This window comes from Cygnus atratus, chromosome 2, assembly GCF_013377495.2.
Source record: "Cygnus atratus isolate AKBS03 ecotype Queensland, Australia chromosome 2, CAtr_DNAZoo_HiC_assembly, whole genome shotgun sequence".
NCBI lineage: Eukaryota > Metazoa > Chordata > Aves > Anseriformes > Anatidae > Cygnus > Cygnus atratus.
The window spans coordinates 155,889,144-155,911,484 of record NC_066363.1 but is presented as its reverse complement, the minus strand read 5'-3'; the positions used below and the strand labels follow the sequence as shown (position 1 = coordinate 155,911,484).

The window sequence follows — 22,341 nt, the reverse complement described above, 5'->3', positions numbered from 1 at the left end:
ATGTCTGGCTTTCCTTTTAGCCTCTTCCTTCCTCTGTGTCCTACAAATCCTCAGGTTTTACCTTCAGTTTAGTGTTAAGACTCATTTCTGTAAGGAGCTGGTGGACCAAAACACATCCCGATGAGCCAGCATAGGGATTTTGAAAGCTTACAATTCAGATTTTATTCTCTGTCCTCTGGAAATCACCTTCCCCTCTTGCTCCTGCTGGGTAGCTTATGCTTTTATCTGCTAAGTAAAAACTCCCAACTACTCCTCACAGGTTAACTCATTCCTAAAATGTCCCAGTGTCCTGTTTGGAAAACTGTTGCACTGCTCACATACATACACACATACATTCATGTGTGTATGTATATATATATATAATTTCAGGTGATTTCCTTTATTGTTTCTATGTCTCTAGTAGTACTGGTTGGACATCCCAAGAAAACAGGTCTGCATAGTTCTAGGTGCCGTACAAATTGTACTGCTGAGCAAGAGCATAGAAAATGTTCTTGCAAGAGCAAGAACAGGAGTATCACTGTCCCTAGGAGCTTGTAGTCTAGTACTACATATATACATACGCATGCATGTATATATATGTATTATCTATATGTTACAGAAGTATATGTGTTTTATAGTAAAAAAGGTTAGCAGGAAAGAAGAATGGGGAAAATAGTGTGACTGTATAACAGGAGAGCAGTAGTTTTGCCTGCTAGTTGTAGCCCGTAAGTAGCGGTGGGCACAATTTGCCACCCCTGTAGCAATTAGCAAATGTCACATTTCTGTGTGTATTACAGTGGTGTCACGTTGTGGTGAAGGAGCTGAGGAAGGTCAAGGTGAAGCTTTGTAGGTCCTACCACAGGAGGAGCCCAGTGGGGGAAAACTTGGATCTGGATGTGGATGTTGTTGGCCTGGCAGCCTTTCATAGAATCATAGAATCATTAAGGTTGGGAGAGACCTTCAAGATCATCTGTTCCAACCATAACCCTACTACCAATGTCACCCACTAAACCATGTCCCTAAGCACCATGTCCAACCTTTCCTTGAACACCCCCAGGGACATTGACACCACCACCTCCCTGGGCAACCCATTCCAATGCCTGACTGCTCTTTCTGAGAAGAAAAGACTTTAAGACTGCCTTTGTTGGTTGGCATAGGGTGTATGGGATTTAGTCATGGGAGGGCTAAGCTGTAGAAGGGATTCAAGATCAGAACAAGAAATTAGAGTATGGAGAACTTGGAGAGAGAAGAGATGTCTACAGCAGGCCTGAAAACCTGCAGTAGGCCTTTTGTACAGTAGCTGAACTTAAGCAAGGCCTGGCATCAGGAGCAGAGTTCTGTTTAGGTTCAAGTTGCCCAGGAAGAGCTGGATCTGTAGGTGGGGATTTAGCCTGGGCAGAGATCTGCTTCTGTAGCTAGAGAGAAGACGAGCCATTCAAGGTGCCCTATGGACATAACCAGGCTGTAGATATGGTCTTTGAAGCAAGGAGCTCAGTAGACAAGAAGGCACTAGTTCGGAGGTGTGTCAAAAGGAGAGAAGAGATTTTAATTGTTAACGCTCACAGTTTAATTAGATCTGAGGCAAGGCTTTGGCAATGTGGGCAGTGCGAAAAGGTCAAATTTGAAGAAGTTTTGTAGGAAGTGGCATCAGGATTTAATCACAGACCGGAGGTGTGAGGCATGAGAGGAAAGCACGTCAAAGAGGAAGCTGAGACTGGCAGGAAAGGTTCTCGTTTTATTTCTGAAGTTAAGGTAGGTAAGGAAAGGAAAGGGCTTCAGGAAAAATTCAGGAGCTTGGCTTTGAGCATGGTAAGTTTTAGCAGATGGTAGATTACTAACAGAAAGACCTGAGAGAGGCCAACATTTTGGGGGGTTGATGACTCTAGGCTTAAAGATTTCTTGTTTTCTGTACATTTGATTGTCTTTTTGTGTTATGTCTAACTAGAAGGAATATGGATTTGTGTCACAGAGGGTGACTCAAAACCTCTAAGTACATATATCTATTAGTATGGTTCTTATTAAGGGACTTAAAATGGATTTTGAGACAGGCCATGATGCAGAAGGAGGATGTGATCAGAGTTAAGATGTTATAGTACCACGGTAGGGCTTGGTAGTTTCCAAGTCATATCTACCCAGATTGCTGTCTCATGTCTTAATCCACAAGTGACAGAATGAACTAACCATACCCAGGGGAATTAGTAAAAGTTTAACTCAAAGACTCAATTCAAAGAAACTTCATTAAGACTATGTCCATTTTAACATGCTCCTCTGCTTTTGAGCAACTGTGGTCTGTAGACATTAGCCACATGTAGTCTAGTAACCACACGTCACACCTTCCCTGTACATGAAGTGCTGCGATACAGCATTTGTACCTGCAGTTGTTTAATATCTCATATTTAGCTCAGCTCATTGCGTTTCAATCGTGGTTGGGCTGAAGGAGGCCCATGAGGCTCAGTGTCCTAGTGCTTGTATTTACACAGTGACTGAAATGTGGTAAATCATCTACCTGCCTGTTAATAGGGGGTTGTATATTATCTTGTACCAGGCTTTGGCTGCTCTATGAGGATATACAACTCTTATGGCCTGGACATCTCCTCTAATATTTCACAGTTCCTTTTTAAGACAAGCATGGAAAATGGGTCATGTACCCATCATTTTTCTTTAAATAATGAGTATCCCTTTTTTTTTTTTTTTCCTTTCTTTCTTAAAGCATTCTGCCCCTAAGTCTCTATACATCTGGGGATGGAGATACCCGCTGTCTTGCCTCTCTTCTCCTCTTTGTTTGAATTCCTTCTTGCTTCAGACAGCACACAGCATATTTCATCCTACAGGAACCCCAAATTCTCAGATATGACAGTTATATTTCACATAGGAATAATTTAACTAGGAATTGAAAAAATAGCAAGGTATATGAAAAAATAGTTAGGTGCGATCCCTTATATGGGATATATATAGGTATGATCTCCCTATAGAGGAGTCCAGAGCACCATTATATGCCTGTTGACCAAATAATGCAGAAAATGCTGCTTCTACTTGATATTGGCATATTCAATGAGAGTTTGGGTAAGTAGATTGTTTGGTGGAATCCACATATTTGACTTTGAGTCAGGCACCAAACTTGCTATGAGATCAGACAGGCTCCCAAACCAGCAGACGAGGCCTCCAGACTCTTTTATTTTTTCTTTTTCTTTTGTTTCTTTCTTTCTTTCTTTCTTTCTTTTTTTTTTTTTACCATTAACTTTTCAGCTGCAAGTCAGAAACTCTCACAAAGATTGCTGGAGACCTTTAAAAATCCCCTCTGCAGAGAGGTTTGTCTCACATCCATCATTGCAGGGTGGCAGAAAGAAGAGGAAATTTTAAGTCTCATTATGCAACCAGTGAGGAATAAGGTGGTTTTCTTTCGGTAAGCTGTAGGTTAAGCCACGTTATTCATCACCTGCAGCAGTTTTGCACAAAGCTGCTAGTGTACAAAAATAGTGTAATATGATATATCCTGATAGGGATTAGTTTTCGTTAAAGATAGTATAGGAGTTTTCTTCCCTTTGTTCTGTTCTTTGTTTTTTTGGCAAGGCAGGGCAAGAATGCTCTGAAAGTAGTCCTGCCACAAACAAGCTGTAGAAATAAAGTTTTTAATAACCAAAAATAACATGCAAATCCTGGCGTAGTGAATTTTCAAAATACAGGCATACAGCGTATGCCAGCCTGACCTTCTGGCGGTGTAGCAGATAATCAAAAGAAGTCTTCTGCAAGCCGGCTTGTGATGGATAGATAAAAAGGGGTTGGCCCACATTCAGTAATGAGACTATTTAAGCGAACTGGAGCTACGTCATGGAACATTTTCAAATAAGTCAAAAGGAGCTCAGGCGCACTGGAAAGCACAAAGCTTTGAGAATTTTAAAATTTCAGGGGTCTGCCTTTGAGTATTTAGATTAGGACCGGACACAAGCAATACAAATGCTGAAGTGAATTTCACTTTGATAGCAATTTGGGCAGATGACCAAATGATGAATTATCTTGGCTGCCAGAGGAGAAGTGAGACAAGCAGGTGCAATCCAAGTGCCAGCAATTTCACAGGGCAGGAGAAAAGTCTATTGTAAGAGACAAGTGCAGAATAAAATAACTCCCACCAACACCAGAGAGGTTAAACTGAACAACTCGTTTCTTAACTAGATCTGTGGTTAATGTGCATTCAGATTTGCAGTTTTAAGATCCCAAGTAAAAGTTGGAGGCAGCCAAACCCCAGAGCACCGGTCATGTTAGTGCGTCTCTTTTCAGTGACTGCAACCCTGGTATTTAGAGTTAATTGAAGAAGATTGTACTACATCTGAATGTTTACAGCCAAGATCGAGTAGGATCAAAACTGAATGCTGATCACATACCTGCCGAGGATAGATTTGGGGATTAAAATTGGACATAAACACTGCACTGATCTGGAGGAAGAAAGCTGACTCACTCCAGATGAACAAGGTTGAAAAATTCCTTTTGCCAGCGGTTCCTAGGGGATGCTGCAGCATCCTCAGTCCGTTGTCATCACAGAGTTAAGAACAGACACAAACTCAAAACGATTTGGCAAGAACGGTAGTCGGACCAGTCGGGATCTGTTATCAGCATACTGGCCACCGCAAAAGAGTGATTAAATAGGAAGACACAGACAATTATCTAAGACTAATTGCTTATTGTTGCTAGAACTATATTTTAAATGTGTTTTTCTTTTTAATTGCTTTTGGAGCGAATAAAGTGTCCTTAATTCAATTGTAAAATGTTTGGGAATGGGAAGCCTGCCAGGAATTGAGCAGCTCAGAGGTCTTGTGAAAGCAATTGCCTCTTTCAGTAGCCTGTATTCATGTTCAGTCATCCCAGCCTCTGCCAACTTTCCTGTTTTCAGGTCCGTACCCCTGTGTTAGGTGTGAGTCTCTGCCTTGTTGGGACTTGCAGGGAGCTGCCCTAGTTTATGCATACGCTTTCTTGTATTTTTATTCATCCCTGTCCAAGGATCTTGACCCAAATTGGAGCTGAACTCTTCAGGTCTGTGGGGGGTTTGAATCAGCAGGCTCTGAGTTCACTGGGCACTTTCCAGGATGGGACTAGCAGTGGTAGACAGGGTGAAATATTTGTGTTATTTGAACCTGTTACAATACAAACATCTGTATACCTCTGTGCTCTCTTGCTTTTGACTGCTATGAAATTATGGAGGGGATGGATTTGGCTCCGCATCGTGTCAGAATAACAATGAATGAACATGAGGCTGCTATTCCAAGCAAAGATGCTGAGGTTTGGTGCGAGGAGCAGATCCAAACCACATCCAGAAGATTTTATGCAAATAGCTAAAAGGCTCTCATGTTATTAAGTAACCAGTCAGCTTTTTCATGATGAGAGTCACAGGGAACACAGTTTTTATATTCATAGAAATATCGTTTATATGGATGTATGCAGCTCTGAAAATACTGCAGGACCTTGTAATGGACAAGCAAGTGTAACCAATGCTATATCTCTGTGTGTAAATAATTTGCATGAATGGTTTGGAAAATGAAAGGGAACTGGTCTACGTGACTGAGAACAAACGGGAACAGGGGAAACAGAAACAGAGTTTAGGTTCATTTATTGGAGGAGATACGTTAACAAAATAATCAAGGAGCCTGTTGTCTTAAAAGAATGCCACATGTTGTCTGCCAGCTCCTCTAAGCAGCTGACTGAACCCTGAATAAAAGGCTGCCAAAACTGCTGCTGACCTGATAAGCACATGAGAGGAGGGACAGGGATAATTTGGAGACAGGTGGGATCAGCTTGCTCTGTACACCGATTTGGCCTGTCGTACAGATTTTTTACCCCATTCTGATCTTTCTTCCATCTACATTATATGTAAAATCAGAAATGCACAAAGTTGTTCAACCTATTTTTTAAATTAATGGTTTTATATTTATTTTAATTCCTCTTTGCATTCTTACATCCTTTGCAAAATCCTGGGCAAACATGCTTGCAGAAGAGGACAGGATACAGAAAGAAGCAGCTCCAGACAGCATCGCAGGACCTTTCATTGCTCTTTTAGGACAATTGGAAGCAAAGCTGGCCTGGGCAGACATTTTAATCAGCACTTTAGGTTTGGTGAACACAGAATAAGTGAATCACTCTGTGAGACTTTCCCTGCAGAGCAGCTCTGGCTTGGGCTTGTGGTCTTTGGCTTTGCTCCATCAAAGTGTCTGATGGACAATGTCTAGAGACATCGGCGTTGCTGCAGCTCATCTCCCCTCCTTCTTACACCACGTCTCTCTCTCCTAGTACACTGACCAGAATGAGTAAAACTGGTATTTTGGAACACTTCTAACAGCATAAAAAATGCCCGATTGACTGAAATTCCCCGAAGTATCACAGTATGGCTGAGCAACGCTTGCTTTGCTGGGCTCGAAGATCTCTTTTACCACTCGTGTGAAATTTATTTACTCATTTAGGCATCTCTTGCCTTGAGTTTTGTTCACTGAGTTGTTTGGGCAAAGCCGTGCCTCTGCGAGGTGTTTGCAGGAAGCCTTGAGCCAGGTTCCCAGCTGCAGTGAAGGGAAGAGGCCGGTGCCTGTCTGGGGATTCAGCATCCTGTTTAAAAGCAAGCACTGAACAGGAATTTCGTCCTCTAAAGATGAGCGTAGACACCTCTGCAGCCTGTTTTCTTAGAATCAACTCAAACTTGAGCAAGGAGCATAAGCACTGCTGGAATACGTGTTTCCATTGAGATTAAGCATGTATTTGTGTGCAGCTTTCCAAAATTAAACTTTCAGAGTGTCAAATGGGGAATTGGGTGTGGAAATGCAATTAGCTCTGACTCAGGACTCTTCACGTACAGGTGGGCCAATGTGTGCGGGCGCTCACATGGAAACTGAACCGAGTAGCAAGAACAACTTACTGTGTGTTAAAATGAGCAGAGTAAATAACGCAAAATGTTAATAATGTTTGTTATTTATTTCCAAGCTGCTCCTTTGGGTGATGCAGACAGAAGCGCGCCTGGCAGGTGATGCTAAATGATTTTTTTCGTGTGGAATAGTGGCTGTCTTCCCTTTAGGAGCACTCATGCCCTTTGCTGAGAGTTTTGAGACCCTGCAGGAAAGATGTAGGAAGAATTCTGATGCATTATTTTCATATAGCTGTCTTCCAGCCTTCCTGTGATGCCAATAAGCACTGTCTATCAGGTGGGCCATGAAATAGTTTTTTCAACAGAAAGGTGAGTTCACAGAGGTCTTAAAAAGTTTGGTGAAGGCTTTTCTTTCTTCAGTGGCTTTCAGGCATTGCAGGGTGATGTTGGCACCCAAGGATGCTTCTCATAGGGGACATATGTAGGTAAATAGGCAGGAGAGAGAAAAGAGGGGGAGAGGAAAAAAGAAGCAGCATTCTGTTGGCTTATTAAAATACTTGAAAGGACTTAGCTTTTAATTAGAAGGAGATTGCTTGCTCTTTGCTTTTTTTTTTTTTTAATTTTTATTTTTCCAGGACTGCCGGAGTTTCAGCTTCCACCTTTTTTATGCAATTTATTTGTGCTGTTTGCAGTACAATTTTTCCTCCTAATTTTCTGAACTAGTGTTTTTCTTTGCGTCTGAATCCGGGGAAGGCGGAGATACGGCCACCACTGTCTTCCGTGCTAGCGACTGTATCTTCTGCTTCAGAGCTACTGTATAGTGAAGCCAATAATGATTCACTCTCACAGCAGTGGTGTGAGCAGTCTCAGCTTTTACATGCCATCTGTGTTACTGAGCTGAATCTGCAGAAATGGGACCCTGTGCACATGGCTTTTCCTCTGTTCATGGATGAAAATATTAAAGCAAATCCGTATGGTCCATGAGATGTTTTCTGTGTCAGGAAGGGAGTAAAACTGCCTGTCAAACCAAGCTGTTCCCTCTGATGAAAGGAGACTGTTTTTAAACACTCCTTTCCATAGTATTATGCACGCCAGCCATGTGTGTTTTCTCATCTGACATCTCATTGAGATCCTTGGCTGCGGTACTGCAAGAGGGAAGGGTGTGCTGGGAGGGAGGGAAGCAATCCCGCAATATGTACACAAGCGCGTGTGCGCACATACTCTTAAATCAATCCTAAATGAATTGATTTTTTTTAGGAATATGATAGAAAATTAATCTGGTTGAGTCAGGCTTAATTGCTTCCCTTTTGTTTGGATTTTCTATTTTTGCATGAACATGTTGGGAAGCAGCGCTCTGAGCTATTATTAGACACAAAGGTGGAGACAGAGGGCAAAGGGTTCATTTATAATTCCTACAGCAGAGCATTGAATTTTAAAGCTAAAAGGCGAGTTGATGAGCAGCTTGAGAACACAGATTCATCCACTTAGCTCACTGAGTATTTCTGAAGGCTCATGCTGGTCCTGGGAGCTAACCGTTCTCGCAGCTGTAAGACCTGCTGGCTGGAGGAACCAGAAAAAAAGACACGTATTCTTGAATGAAAGCACTTACTTTGCAGGGAGAAGCTTGAAAATATAAACTAATCTAAGCTCAGAAACTGATATAAATGCATTATTTTGAAAGAAGCAACTGGACTTTGCTGCTGGAGCAGGATGCTGGGAAGCATAGATTATATAGACACATACACACATTTTTGTGTTTAAAAACATTCAAGTCTGTTAAGTCTCAAGCATTCCCTGGTTAATGGGATACCATCATAGCCACCACCTCCCCTCCTTGATCCTAGGTCAGTCCTGCAAGAAGCAGTCTGATCACGTTGGGCAGGACAGCCCACAGCATTAGGGTGTGCTGTTGCAAAACAAACCCAACCCTAAGGAGATTTTCCAGCCCTTCCCTAAAATGATAAACTTCCTTTCCTTCTTGTCATCATAAACTGGGCATCTCCTTTGGAAAAGGGAAAGTTTTGGCACGGAGACTGTTCCAACTGGGACACCGGCGTGCGTTTTGGATGGCTGCAGCTCGAGCTTTGTAGGGTTTCCTCGTGCTTGCTCTGCCCAGCCTCTTGAATCCAGGACGTGCTGCTGCATTGGGATGACTTTGGTTTTCATCTGGGGAGCTCAGCTTTGCAGCCCCGACCTCTGGAATTAATCTCCCTTTCTGAAGTAGTTTCTTCTTTGGCACTAGCTTTTTTTTTTTGTCAATTGCTGTTTGCCAGGCTAAAGGGCATCACGAGAACATGCATCATTTTGTAGGTTTTCTTCTAAGGCAACAAAACAAAAATAAGTTAAAAAAAATAATAATCACCTTGGTGTAAAATATTTTTCCCTCTGAAAGTTCCTGAAGCGTAAAAAGAGTGTCTTTTCCTGAAAAGGGGATATTCCTAATGTAGATGCGGTGCTGTTGGCAGAGGTACAGTGTGCTGCATCGTAAGGCAAGCGACCGAGGAGGAGCTGGAATGATCGAAATGTCTCATGGGCACGTGAGATTGCGGGGATGGGTATTCACACAGAGGACTCTTTCTTACATGTGCCCAGGGCTTTCTCTTATCTCTGAACATGAACCCACAGTGAAATAGAAATGTTCCTGTATTAACAGTGCGTTGGAGATAACCCTCATCTGAAAAATACAGTAATACTGCACAACTGGGAGCCCTTTCAGAGCAGGGAATTGGACTAGCAATTTCATAGTGGGTTAGTAATGAAACATTTTGGTTCTGTATGAGCAAATGGGCAAGGTTAGTGGACACATTACTCCAGCTGTCATTGTCCCAGCAGTAACCAATTTAGAGCTTTACATTTTTCTGCTATCCCAGTAAGAGAAAGAAAAGTAGAAAGTTAAAAATAGAAATCTCAGAATGAATTAAAGCACAAAGAGTGAACATGCTTGTAGTACTGCTGTATAATTTTAAAATCCCTTTTTTCCTTATTAGCTGGGCCATTCTATGTGTATTACATTGAATATTCTGGCAGTGTCTGTCCTGCTCTGAAAGGTCACCTCCACACAGGAGGATTTATTTCTGGCTGTAACACGTGAATATGAGCATCCAGCCCCAAATCTCTCCCGTGTGAATACGGGCATCCAGCCCCAAATCTCTCCAGCCATGACTTGTACTGATGACTCCTGTTTGGAGTTCCCTTCACCTGATGCTGCTGATGTGCAGGAGAAGCAAGAAAAGGTGTCTGTGGCTTTGGCCTGCCAAGGAAGAGATTAAAAGGAGCTAGCTGGTTAAAAAGATACCTTCTGGTGCCTGTGTGTAGAGCATAGTCATTTTTTTCCATAGCTCTCTCAACAGCTATGGACAGATATCAGACCTTCATGAACTGGTTGTCGCAAGTAGCTTCCTAATAATCAGGATTAATACATTTTTTTTAAAAAACAGGATTAATGCAGTTTTTAAAGCAGAAGCCCAACGTAACGCAGAATTGTTTTCTTGCTTTGCAGATATCCTTGTCGACGGCAAGCTTTGTGACTGTGATGTCGTGGTGGACTGCCAAGTGGGCGACCCCGTCCCGCTGGAGGTGAAGCTGACCAACTGGAGCAAGCACAGCGTGGGGCCCTTCGCTCTCACCGTGACGCCCTACCAGGATTACCAAAATGGGGTGCACAACTATGAGCTGCAAGATGCTATCACTTTTGTGGGATCCAACACCTTCTACATTGATTCTGTAAGCTCTTCTATCAAGTGTGTCACGGTTCTGGATGATGTGCATTTCCATAGAAGGGCTTCATTTTTCACTTATTTTAAGGCAGATTAATTTTTGGAAAATGCCATTTTTATGGTAGCAATTGCTAAAGGTGCTGCTGGGCTTGGGGATGTAGAATCATCTCTCTGAGATGGGTTAAGACTGTAATTTCCTGCAATGTAAGCCACTAGCAAACTCCTGTAGCCAGTAACTTTTGGTCACTCCAGATCTGATGACATGTGAATGGGTAACCTAGATAAAATGTTTAATACCACATTGCCAGTCCCTTGAGCCATCCGGTGCAGCCTGCAGGAATGGATTTTAAGTAACTTTTTCTCTTTAGTGCATGAGAAATGTTCCCCAGGCTGAGCCAGGGAACTCAGCAAATCAGTTTTAGTTAGATCCTGAGGAAAGACAAAAGGCAATGCTAAACATTAATGACCAATATGATGATCTGGTTCATTTCCTAGTCTCTTGGCATACTCTCATAAAAATAAACAAAAATAGAAAGATAAAAACCCTGCTTAAAATGGGACAAAGAAGTCCCTTTTTAGAATAATTGAATTTTTGAATTTTGCCTCAAATTATTTTTTAGAAATTTCAAGTCCAGGAGCTTTTTGCTTCTAAGGCAAGCACTGGAAAGACTTCCCGAATATAACTACTCTCTCCCACATCCTTCCCCGAAAAAGAGCAACAACGAAAAATCAGAGGAATGAAAAACATATGGACAATATTGCCGAGTGGAATAGACAGTATTTCTGGTAACTTATAAAATAAACATGAAGAAGGGGATGAATGTTTGGGATAGCGCCTAGGACCTTTGCTTAGGTCAGCTCTTCAGACAGATAATAAAATGTACCTGTCAAAACTGAATATTTAAGTGAACCTCAGTAAGAAAGAAATTAAAGGTTAACCACAGGGACAGTCACCATGCATATTTTTCAATTGCGCATCATAGGAAGAAAATATTTCCAAAAGATAATGAGCACAGAATAAACCATCGACTTGAATTTTAATGGGTACTAACTATATTCTGAGCTGAATAATTTAGATATGTCAACAGAAATAATCGAGAGACGGCTTTCTTTGAATCCCTTCCTGACTATGGATTTTTTAATGTGAGTGGCAGTGTTCAGGTACCCAACTGCCAAAGGGCTGACGCTTCAGGCTAATGAGGAAAAAGGGAGATGACAGCGTGATGTATTCTTACCTTCTGATTGAGTCTCCTATGGGGCAAGAAGTCAGGAGGTCACATCTCTTGTGCCTGCCTGGGCAGCCTTCTCATACATTACAGTCCATGCTTTTGCCCCGTTATTCAGTATTTAGCCATTTTTTTCTGAAAATGCAGTCCCCCAAAAGTTAAAAATAGAGTTGTTTTCTGGCATTTGTCCTCCTTTTTATCCAAAAGGGTGAAATGAAAAAAAAATGTTTACTCCTAGACAAGAAGTGCTGTATTTCACAATATGTAGCATTTATACACGTCCTACACAGGGTCCCAGAGAAAATGCTTAGTCATTTTTCTTTGAGGCGTAGAGCCCTGATCATGGAAGAAAATTCTTCAAACAGTGTATCTAATGCTGTCAGAGGCCCTTTCATCCCACGTAATAACTAATTCAGTAATGGAAAATGATTTCAGAAAGCAGCACCTGTTTTGGGGACAAGAATAAAGTCCTGGTTTGTGCAGTTGATGCTTCAGGGAGGAACGAACATACTCAGAATTGTGTTCATGCTCTGAATTTGGCAGAAACAACAAACGCTGGTTAAGAAACTGAAGAAGCTCGTGGTTGGGTGAGATGAAAGAGATTCATAGTGTCTCTTTTTTATAAATTAAAGCTGAGACACTGGACAAGATTCCCAGCTGGTGTAGCTCCGTGCTGCTCTCAAAGCTATTAAACATGTGTTCATTATTTTTATAAACTGAGGTCACGGGCACACAATTATTTCTCTTGTTTAATGGAGGTGCCTTGAGATGCTGCCATTTCGCAGTTGCTTGTTTCTGCCCCTCTGCAGAAAGACGCTCCCCTCTTCTGCAGCAGACCGTGCAGGAGAGATGGCGTGAGTATTTGTTTCTGTGCAAAGCTGGCCAGTTTAGATCAAACTACGTTCGTCAGCACTTTGAGCTAATTGGGCTGACATTACACTGACACTAGCAAGGAGGTGCTGACATGATTTATTGCACTGCTGAGCTGGGTGGGAGAGAGGACGGAGAACTAGAGCATGGTTGGCGTATCAGTAGCGTATGGTCAAGAACAAGTGGGAGCATCAGGTGCTACAGCACGAAAAGATGCTTCTCATGCCTTGAAAATCTGGTCTGTTGCCACGATGATGCCACATTACTTGTGCTCAGTTGAATGTGATCTCTCTGGAAGAGCAAACCAAAACAACCCTCGGCTTTCTTAAGCGTTAACTTGTTGTTAAACCTAATGAGTACATGCTCAGCTAATCACAATTATTTGATTTCAGACTACAAAGTTTCAAATCAGTTTCTGCATGTATCTGGAAGACAGAATATATACAGGAGTTTTCAGCATGCGCACACGGCTTCACAGAATGAACAAAAAATGTTTAAAGGGTAAAAGTTGTAGGATTCTGTTTTCCTCTTTCTTATGGCTTGAAGTTGAAGTTAGATGATTTGTCTTGGAGGTAACAGAACCTTATTCACCTTTCTGTGCTCCCCTTTCAATTCAATGCACCAGTCTGGATTTGTGTCCAAAGATCACTGCTGGGATGTACTACCTTTAAAAGCAACATTTTTTTACTGAACACTTTAGCGGATAATGAGATATTTCCATGCACTTTAAATTATGTAAAGTCTTTATTTTTAAGATTAACTTTTAATTTGATTAACCTTACCTTTGTATGACGATAGTTAACAGAAAAAGTGACTTCCTCAGTTATCAGTTAGATAGAAGATAAAAGTGTGGGGTTTTGAAACATGAGGTAACCTGGCAGACCTCTACCAATTAAAATACCTTTGCATTTATTTCTTATCTCACTTCACAACCTGAAGTTTAGCTTTAATCATATTATTAAAGATTCTTAGTTCTTACCAGTGTTTTGACTAATTAGTTGATCAGACAGAGCTGCTTCTAGCCAAATTAAAAACAAAAAATTATCTGCCATGGAGATTCCTGTAACTATCAACAATTCATCTTTCCTTGTTGTTCTTGCTTTTGTCATTACTATTCTCAAGCAGGTTTTGCATTTTCCTGGGTGTGTTATCACTCACTAGCTCAAATGATTGGTAGCGGAAGATGAGGAGAAATTCATTAGGAGATGGTCATTTTGAATCAGCCCAGAGGCTATGATGAACGTTTGCTCACTTCTGGCAGGTCTTCTGTGGCCCATCTGGAACAAATTAGTTTTCTTGGCACTTGTACTCGCACTGTAAACTCTTTGGGGCAGCGTACAGTAGCTGGCACTAGCCCTAATCTCTGACTGAGCTCCCTAAATACTACAGCAGTATAAATAAGTAGTAATTAGTTCTCAGGAATCGCAGTCCCACATGGTAGCCTGAATCAAGGAACGATTAGGATGAAGCTAGAAACTTAATTTTTCTTCTCTCTCGGAGGAATGGAGGAGTAATGTGGGCATTTTTTTTTCTTGAATCTTCAGTCCTGTTTTCCTGGGGTGGAAGCTTCCTGCCTTTGGTCTCCATGCAAAGGAACTGGTGTGATTTTAGTAAAACCTCTTCCGACTCTGTAGCTAGACTGAGCTACATGTGTGCAACATCACTCTGGATTGGGACAACATACAAACATGTGTCCAGGCAGTGAGACTACCAGACCTATTTGCTGCTTGATCAAACATCAGTACAAATTTGGCCTGCATCAGGCATGAGTAGGTCATAGAATCATAGAGTATCCCCAGTTGGAAGGGACCCACAAGGATCATCGAGTCCAACTCCTAAAGAGTTGGATTTCATGTTTATCTTCATGTTTGTTTCAGATTAGCTGGATCATGTATTGCAGTCACTGGGATGGCATATGCCAGGTACGGTGGGGTACATCTGACTTGTATACACATCCGAACAAGTCATACTGCGTTCCCTTCACAGCCAGTGAAGAGTGAGTCATCGGGGCTGATGGAATTTAAGGAATATTTTACTTCATTCTCCATCCGACACCTACATTTGATCACATGAATCCTTTTGTTGAACAGCTGGCTCAGATGTAGACATCCACTTTACAGAGATTTGGGTTGATAGAGTTCCAGACTGAGACATCTGAACGAGTAGGTGTCTCCATTGATGCTGGCCAGCTAAGCTCTTGTGAGACAACAGAGATGTAGTCTGCTGCCCTTGAGGCCTGACTCACTCTAACATAGACACCAGGGATGAGATCCAGTTTCCTAAACGTAGGTGTCTCCCATCATTAGGTGCCATGGGCGTACCTCCATTTACTGCTTCAGAAGTCCTCCTGTAAATCCTGTGCCGCATCTGCCAGCCCTGTGTAGATGTCTCAGTGCCTTAGGTCATCCCAAATGTCACAAGATGCCTGTGGTTAGATAGCTGTGTCCTGCCTCTTTAGGCCGTCCATGTAGATCATTTTGTTAACTCCACTGCATTGACTAGATGTCTGCTTACTGTAGTAGGAGCTTTGGTACCGAGTGTGCATAGAAAGACCTAAAAGTAGGTTGTTTAACCTCAAAATGAGTCCTGTGCCTGGTATACCAATTGGTTTGGATCTGGCCCTCTACCGACTTCTGCTGATGATGTCGTTGTGGTCTTCTGGGAATGCCGTACTCCGCAGTCAGTCATTGCTTTGGAAGAAACTTCTAACTTCTGCAGGGCCACTTGCATCTCAGCAGTGGAAAGGTTTAAGGCTAGTTTTGCTTCCTTGTTTCCTCCCCAGACCACAAGTGCTGATGAGAGTAGCGGCTGTACAAGTGACAGTGATGATGTAGATAGTCCCCAGGGTTGTTGGGAAGGTTGTTGGTGAGGGCATACTGTGCTGTGGGCAGATCTGGGCGCACACTACTACCTGCCTTCCTGGCTCTTCTCCCATATGACGAAGGAAAGGATGAGCGCTGCAGAGACTTGTGGAATAAAGGCAGGGAGAGCTCCTACATAGGCAGAACTTCAAACAAGAAAAGTCTGTGTTGAAGCTGATGTGCCTGACGTCACCTTTCTACTTGTCAAGAGCTTTGATAAATGCTATTTTAGATGTTTCTCCGTGGTGCAGCTAGGTTAGGGAGAAATGAACGGGGGCTTCACTTGCTGCTCACCTCCACCCATCACTTGCATCAGTGCCTGCCTCTGTCCTTCTCTGGATGCAAGTACGCCTCGGTTGGAGTTAAGCAAAAATAAGGCAGGCAGCCCAGGGAGGGGGGGAGGAAGCAAAAGGGGAGGCTGCTTAATGTTGTTCTGCATGTCCAGACGCAGCGCCGGAGGGCAGGAACTTGTACCCAGTGAGGAGGGGAGATGCCAAGGACACGGGTCAGGAGAACAGCTGTGACCGCTCTGAGCGCTCACGTGGATGACACGGTGCTGACACAAGTTTGCTGGAGGTCAGCAGAAGTGATCAGCACCAAAGCCAAAGGGAGCCTGGGCTCTGCCAGCTCTGGTGATGTTGCTGCTTGTGAAAAGCCAGGCTCCTGGGCAGGAGCAGCAATTCAGGCAGGTTCAGCAAAGAAGCCCGGTACCCCCGGGGGCTCTAAGAGGTGTGTGCCTGCTGGCTAACGGACCCAGCAGTGAAAGTCCAAAAAAAAAAACCAAAAAAACTGGTATAGAAGAAAACAGAAACAAACAGCTCATTCCCCTCACATCTGATAGGTACAGAGAGCTTTCCTCACCAGAGGTGTTGGCAGCTCAGGCAATTTTCAGATCTTTGGCATATTCTTGAGGTGCCCTACACCCCTGCAAACCTTTTCCAGTGTTTCACCTCCCCAGTCCCCCCTGCCATGGGCTAGTCATCATGTTTGTTCCCATCTTATGACCTAATTCTTCACAGCAGGCAAGAATCCTCCTGGTCCTTGACCACGTTTGTAACCCATATTGGAGCCCTAACCTCATCCTTTCACTGTTCTGGGTCGTAATGTCCCATCGTTTCTCAGGGATATCCTTTGCAAACATTTTTCTTCCCCTGAATCCAATCAAGTCCTGTACCTTTGGGCAGCTTGGTGCTTCTGGTTGTAACACCAGAGTTTCCTTTGTGGTTATGTTTGGGTCTCAGCTTGGTGACCAGTGCTGTGTTTTGCTGTCATTTGGAATCAGCTCTGGGCTCTGTACCATGATGGACACTGAGGTGTTTGGGGACAACCAAGAAAAGGCCCATTACCAGTTAATGTTAAATAAAAAAGAAAACACGTGGGTACAAGCCTACCTGTGAGAGTAGGGATGGCCCCATGAGGATATCTTGAGAAGATGGTTTCAGGGTCTCCAGATAACAAAAGGGAACTGGTAAGATGGTCTTGATGGAAGGAAGTCCTGTACTGAGGAGCATCAGGTGCCCTTTGTTGGGTCTGTTCTGGGACTGGAGTTGACTCCACAATTTTTCAAATAAATTCCATCCAATGGTAAGGCTTTGTGTTGATTCGGTGTTTTGCATCTGCAGTGACTTTAACCCAGATGTAGATGCTGTAGAAATGGATTTATCATCTTGTGGAAGCAGACATTTATTCAAACATTAGCACATGTTGAAAAGTGATAAGACTGTTGAAGTTAAAAATTACTTGAGTGTCTCGCTGAAATGGTGGAGCAAGATATTTGTTGTAAAGATATGGATCATAAATGGTTCAGTGATGAAGGGAGATATATAAATGTAGAAACAATGCAAATCCTCTGTTTGATTTGGACAGGTTAAATCCCACTTTTCATAGGATGTTTCTTGCTAAATTTAATTATTTCAATTAGAGTGAATATTAAAGATTCCTGATTAGAATTTGCAGTCAGATTGTGTCTGAATAATAAGTGGGGATGAATTTAGTTATTGCTAAGTTGTTAAATGGTGTTCAACCATGCATTTAACAAGAGTTCACAGCCATGATTTAGACCTTTAATATAGATGTTGATAAATGCAGTCTAAGGGAAGATGTTCCTGGTTATTCAGGACATCGTGTGGGACTTTTGCCTTAAACCAAATCTGTTCTGAAATCAGTGACTGCTGAAGATCTGTCTTCCGGTTTGAGCTGTGCCACAGCTTTGCTGCATGACAGAATAACACAGAATTTCATTTTCAGTGCTCCCATTTTACCACTGCTAGAATAGGGACAAGAAATTTACTTATGGGAAGGTAATATTGAGATGTTTAATTTCTGACTATTTCTGGAGTACTTTGAGATCATTTCAAGGAGCTACTGAATTGCAAAGTGCAATTATTTTGTTTTGTTGCTTGTTTAATTTTACTGATTTTCACATTCTCTTTTGCAGGTGAAGACGACCAAAGACTCTGTGTACTTTGGAGCACTTCTTTTCCTCTACACAGGCGATTTCTATCTGAATATCAAATTCCATGAAGACAACTGCAGCAGGGAGCTGCCTCTCTCCTGGTTCTGCCTTCCTAGTGTCCACATCCGTGCTATGGAGCCTGTGGCTGGAACTAAGCTGTAAATGCACTGTGCGCTATTTGATTAACAACAGTGCACAAAAATGCTTGGCACATCCTCTGCTTGACCCCAGCTTGTTTCTGTCCAACCCCAGGCCACAGTCCCTACTTTGGAGGAACAGCTGAATGCTCTCTGAATTGGCTGATAGTCATTTGGGCAGCTGCTTTAGCTAATTTCAGAGAGAGAGACAGATTATAACTATGCTCGAGCTTTCCTCTGTTTCCAAAAAACCTTTGAAACTGCTAATATATGCATCATACTTTCATACACCCCATTGATACCAGTGGATTTGAAAGGGACTTGAGGGCTGAATTTAAGGGGGCTGAACTTAACCACGCGTTTGAAGGCCTCAACTCCAACTTGAATAGTCTCTTTTTAGCATTTCAACACAAGTTGAAATTTCTGAATGAAATTCCTCCTGGCTTAGGCTGGACCTGTGGCATGTAGCCTTGAGGTGTAGGTTCTCTGTTAGAATTGTTCCCAGGCTTGGTCTTTTTCACTTGTTTGCTTAGTATTTGGTGTCTTTGGTGGTAAATAGCAATAGAGATGCTTTTTCTCGTGTTACTGAAAGTAAGAATAGCAAACGTGCCTCCAGTTATTCTGTTCCTCCCGAGTCCAGTGCCACATGCTCCTGGTAGGGTCACGCTGCTTTTACTTTGGTAGATCTGTGAACAAACGAAAAAAGGCAATGAAAAGCTTAAAGAGTTTTGTCCTTGAGAAAGGAAATAAGTCAACTTCTGGGTTGCCTGTGGCTTGCCTGTGAATTTGGGCTTTCGTAGTTCTCTTTAATACAATCACAACCGATTGAAATGTTTGCAGACACTTAAAGAGCCACCAGAATTAATCAGCTGGCCATTATTATCCCTTTGCATCAGTTTTTGCAAGCTCTTCTCATCAGGTTTTTCATGCTAATAGACTGGGTTTGATTATGTGGTTGTTTTGTTCTTTTCTCTCTTTTTTTTTTTTTTTGTTTCTTTATTTTTTTGATTTGTTTTGTTGGAATGAGTAAGCTTAATTATTAGGCAATTAAGAGCATGGAATTCCCGACCATAAAATACCTGATGAACATATTGGAAATTTAATCTGTTGTCTTTCAGAATTTATTTTTTTTTGCATAAAGAAACCTGAATCTACCCCATGTAGCGCAGGGAGATGTCTGACATGTATGATTAATACAGGTTTCAAACCTGTCTGAATCTTTTCTTAAATTTACATCCTGTAGCTCTTCAGGTTCATGGTAGAATAATTTCAGGGATGAATATGCCAAAATGCAGTAGGGGCACTCACGTTAGCTCTATATGTGTTAAACCTACATGCACAACCTCTTTGCAGATTTTTTTTGTGTAGGCTTCATCCAAAAGTGGACGCACTTGCCCTGGTCCATCCTGCTCATGCTGTGGAGCAGTAGATTGGATAGCCACTCGTTCTGGCTCTCTGCACTGTGCTCATTTGTACTTTTAGATGTGACTGGTGTTTTCCTTAGGAACGTGACACTGCTCAAAACTCAGTCCATTGCATGTTTGGAAATTACTGTAATGTATTCATCCTACATATGTTATTTTTAAATTTAGGAGACCTATAGCTATTGCATGATAACTGTATTTCCAGCACATCCAGGGTATTATCTCTAAAACCGTATTGTGGTAATGCTATCAGTGTTTGTTCTGGGGCTGTGTCTCTGTACACAGCTTCCACACAGAGTGGAAGTCTTCAGACGTAACGTGATGGAAATCTGAGACCGACTGAAGATTTACTTGCAGTGATGTACTGCTCTGCCAGCTGCCAGCACACAATGTCCACTAACAAAACTGCTCCTTTGATTGCACAGTGGCTCTGGGCCAGAGGCACCCTTGGAAAGAGGGGCAAAAGCAGCCAAGCTGGGCATGTTTTTTGTGTCATTGGAGGCCGGTTCTGTGCTATAAGGCTGAATTCTCTGTCACTAGATAGACATATACACAGAAAAATAAGATCCCAGGAGAGCAGGAATTAAACCAGTTAATCTTCTCCATAAAAGCTTGCTTTTGACATGTGTCTCTGTACTGTGTTACACAACACTGTTGCAGCAAAATCCAAATTGGGTTTTATTCAGTATTCCCAGCAGGTAATCTGCAGATGCGAGGCATATAGCTAAGGCTTTGTAGGGACCACACTGCATCTGAAACAAAACTATTGTGAAGCAGAAGCTGTTGTAGTGAGGATCCTTCAGCTTACCTGGCTACGGGATCATTTCCTAGTATGTGTTTGAGCGTATTCTCTGAGAACAGAGGGAATAGTTCCTGTGAAGCCTATGCTGAGGTGCAACGCTGCCCTTCACTTACAAAGGGGGGTGATTCCTAGCCTGCTGAAGCTGCTGGAATGGGAACAGGTTTTATTATAGCAAAAGATGGCTGCATATTTCCTAGGTTTCCAATATGCCATTATAAATCTGCCATATGTGCTCATAAATATGAGTTTTATGTGTGAGCTGACCCTTAATGGTCTATCTGTTCATTATACAGTATACCACTCTGTCCCTTGTCAACTTTGATACTTAGTTGCTTTTGGCATTTATGATACCTTTCCCAATTTTCTTACACTTCTACTTGTCTTGGAGAGAGAGATGGAACACAAGAAATTCTTCCTTCTGGGGATCATTTGTGACATGTCCAGAAGGAGAATGTTTAAGTGTCAGTGTAATTTGGCAAAGGGGGAGGGGACAGCACTTGAAATGAGAATACTGCATCACTTTTGGTTTTCTTTTTAATGGAAGCTTTCACTGGTATTGCTGTCAGCTTTGGTCCTTGCAATGGCTTGAATAAAGGATGATACTTTTCTGATCTGCTCTCCTTTTCTGGAACTGAAAACTTGTTTTTCTCTTTCCAAACCACCCAGCTATTATTTTGAACATGAAGAGCCAAACTGTGCGTTGTTACACAGCTGTAAATCTGATATGATCCTACTTGGTTGAATTAAATCATTCCTAATTTAAATCACCGTTGCTGAGAGCAGAAGTTGGTCCAATATATGTATGCATTGAAGAAACATAAGTTGTGTAAATTTAACTATCTGAATAAATACTTATTCTGTGTTATTTACACCTCTGCCTGTCTCCTCTGCCTATGATTTGTGACAGTGTTGTGTGTTTTTACTGGTAATGATAATGTGTCCCTCGATGCTGCATTCTGTCTCTGAAAGGAGAATGTATTTGTGGCACTGCAACTTCAGCTTTGTTCAAATTTTCTCTTCCTAAATGAACTCAGAGCTGATGAAAGATAAATGCTGTATAGTGTGGCTCCTGTGTCCTGTCCTGGGTCAGTCTCCATTGACTGTCAACTGAGGGGAGAAGGGTGCACTCACGTGAAAGATTACTTATGCCTCAATATCCTTCCATCCTCCGCAGAAACAGCACAAAGGCAGGACAGAGGACCAGCTATGGAGGCAGTATGTTTAGGAAGACTGGTTGGAGGCACTCGTTTTGTGCACGCAGTCAGATATCCAGCCCTATTAGAGTTCCTTCTGCCAACGGTCCCGAGGCTTCCACGTCTGGGTTGGCGACCTAGAAGCTCTTATGCTTTCCTTAGCGAAAGCCAGGTGCACTCTTCCCCTGGCTCCCTTTCTGGATGTGGACACTTTGTTTCTTACTTACAAAAAAGAGACTGTGCATCCATCCGACTTGCACCACACACAGCAGAGCAGTGCTATCTGCCAGGCCCCAGGATGTTAAGCGCGCCCTGTAGTGCTTTGGGCTTGCAGTTCAGCTCTTTGGGCTGGGCTGGGATTTGAGGGATTTCCTAGAGAAACATGCTTTGCTGCAGAGGTTTGTAAACCGGGCACGAACCTATGGATAACACTAGTGCTCTTTGCTAGGTACAGAAAAAACGTGGATGTGGACAGTTTTCATGTTCAGTGTTCAATGATACATTTACCTCTGTGGTTTAGACCATTCTGGGACTTAGCTCAAGGTCCTTGGGTTGTCCGACATCTTTTTATTTTAGTTCTTGGATTCTCATCTCTCTCTCCTCATCCTTCCCACCAAATCCTCTAGTCGCTGCTTTTCTGCTTTCGTTTGGTCCCAACAGAAAAGATTCACGTAGCCTTTTCTTTTTCTCTCTCCTTCTGCTGCATTCCCATCAGACCCCACCTAACACTTGGATCATTTTCAGGCAATTTTTTTTTTCTTCAAACCATATTTCAGTTGTTAAACTGGAGTTTGGCTCTCACATTCTGTCTTAAAGCATCTTGAGATCCTTCATTTGAAT

At 42.4% G+C, this 22,341-nt stretch overlaps 1 protein-coding gene across 3 annotated transcripts in view; it reads left to right on the top strand.

Annotated features, from left to right (window-relative positions):
* Positions 1-21,204, top strand: part of TRAPPC9 (trafficking protein particle complex subunit 9) — a 466,059-nt gene extending 444,855 nt beyond the window's left edge. For 2 of the 3 annotated variants that reach the window (XM_035561676.2, XM_050708965.1), the window contains exons 21-22: positions 10,317-10,540; positions 17,928-21,178. In XM_035561676.2, the coding sequence (XP_035417569.1) occupies positions 10,317-10,540; positions 17,928-18,107 (404 nt within the window). In that variant the 3' untranslated portion in view covers positions 18,108-21,178. Of the gene's footprint in view, positions 1-10,316; positions 10,541-17,927 lie in introns of all 3 variants that reach the window. The other variant, XM_035561675.2, reaches the window with a different exon arrangement.
* Positions 21,205-22,341: the final 1,137 nt, after the last annotated feature.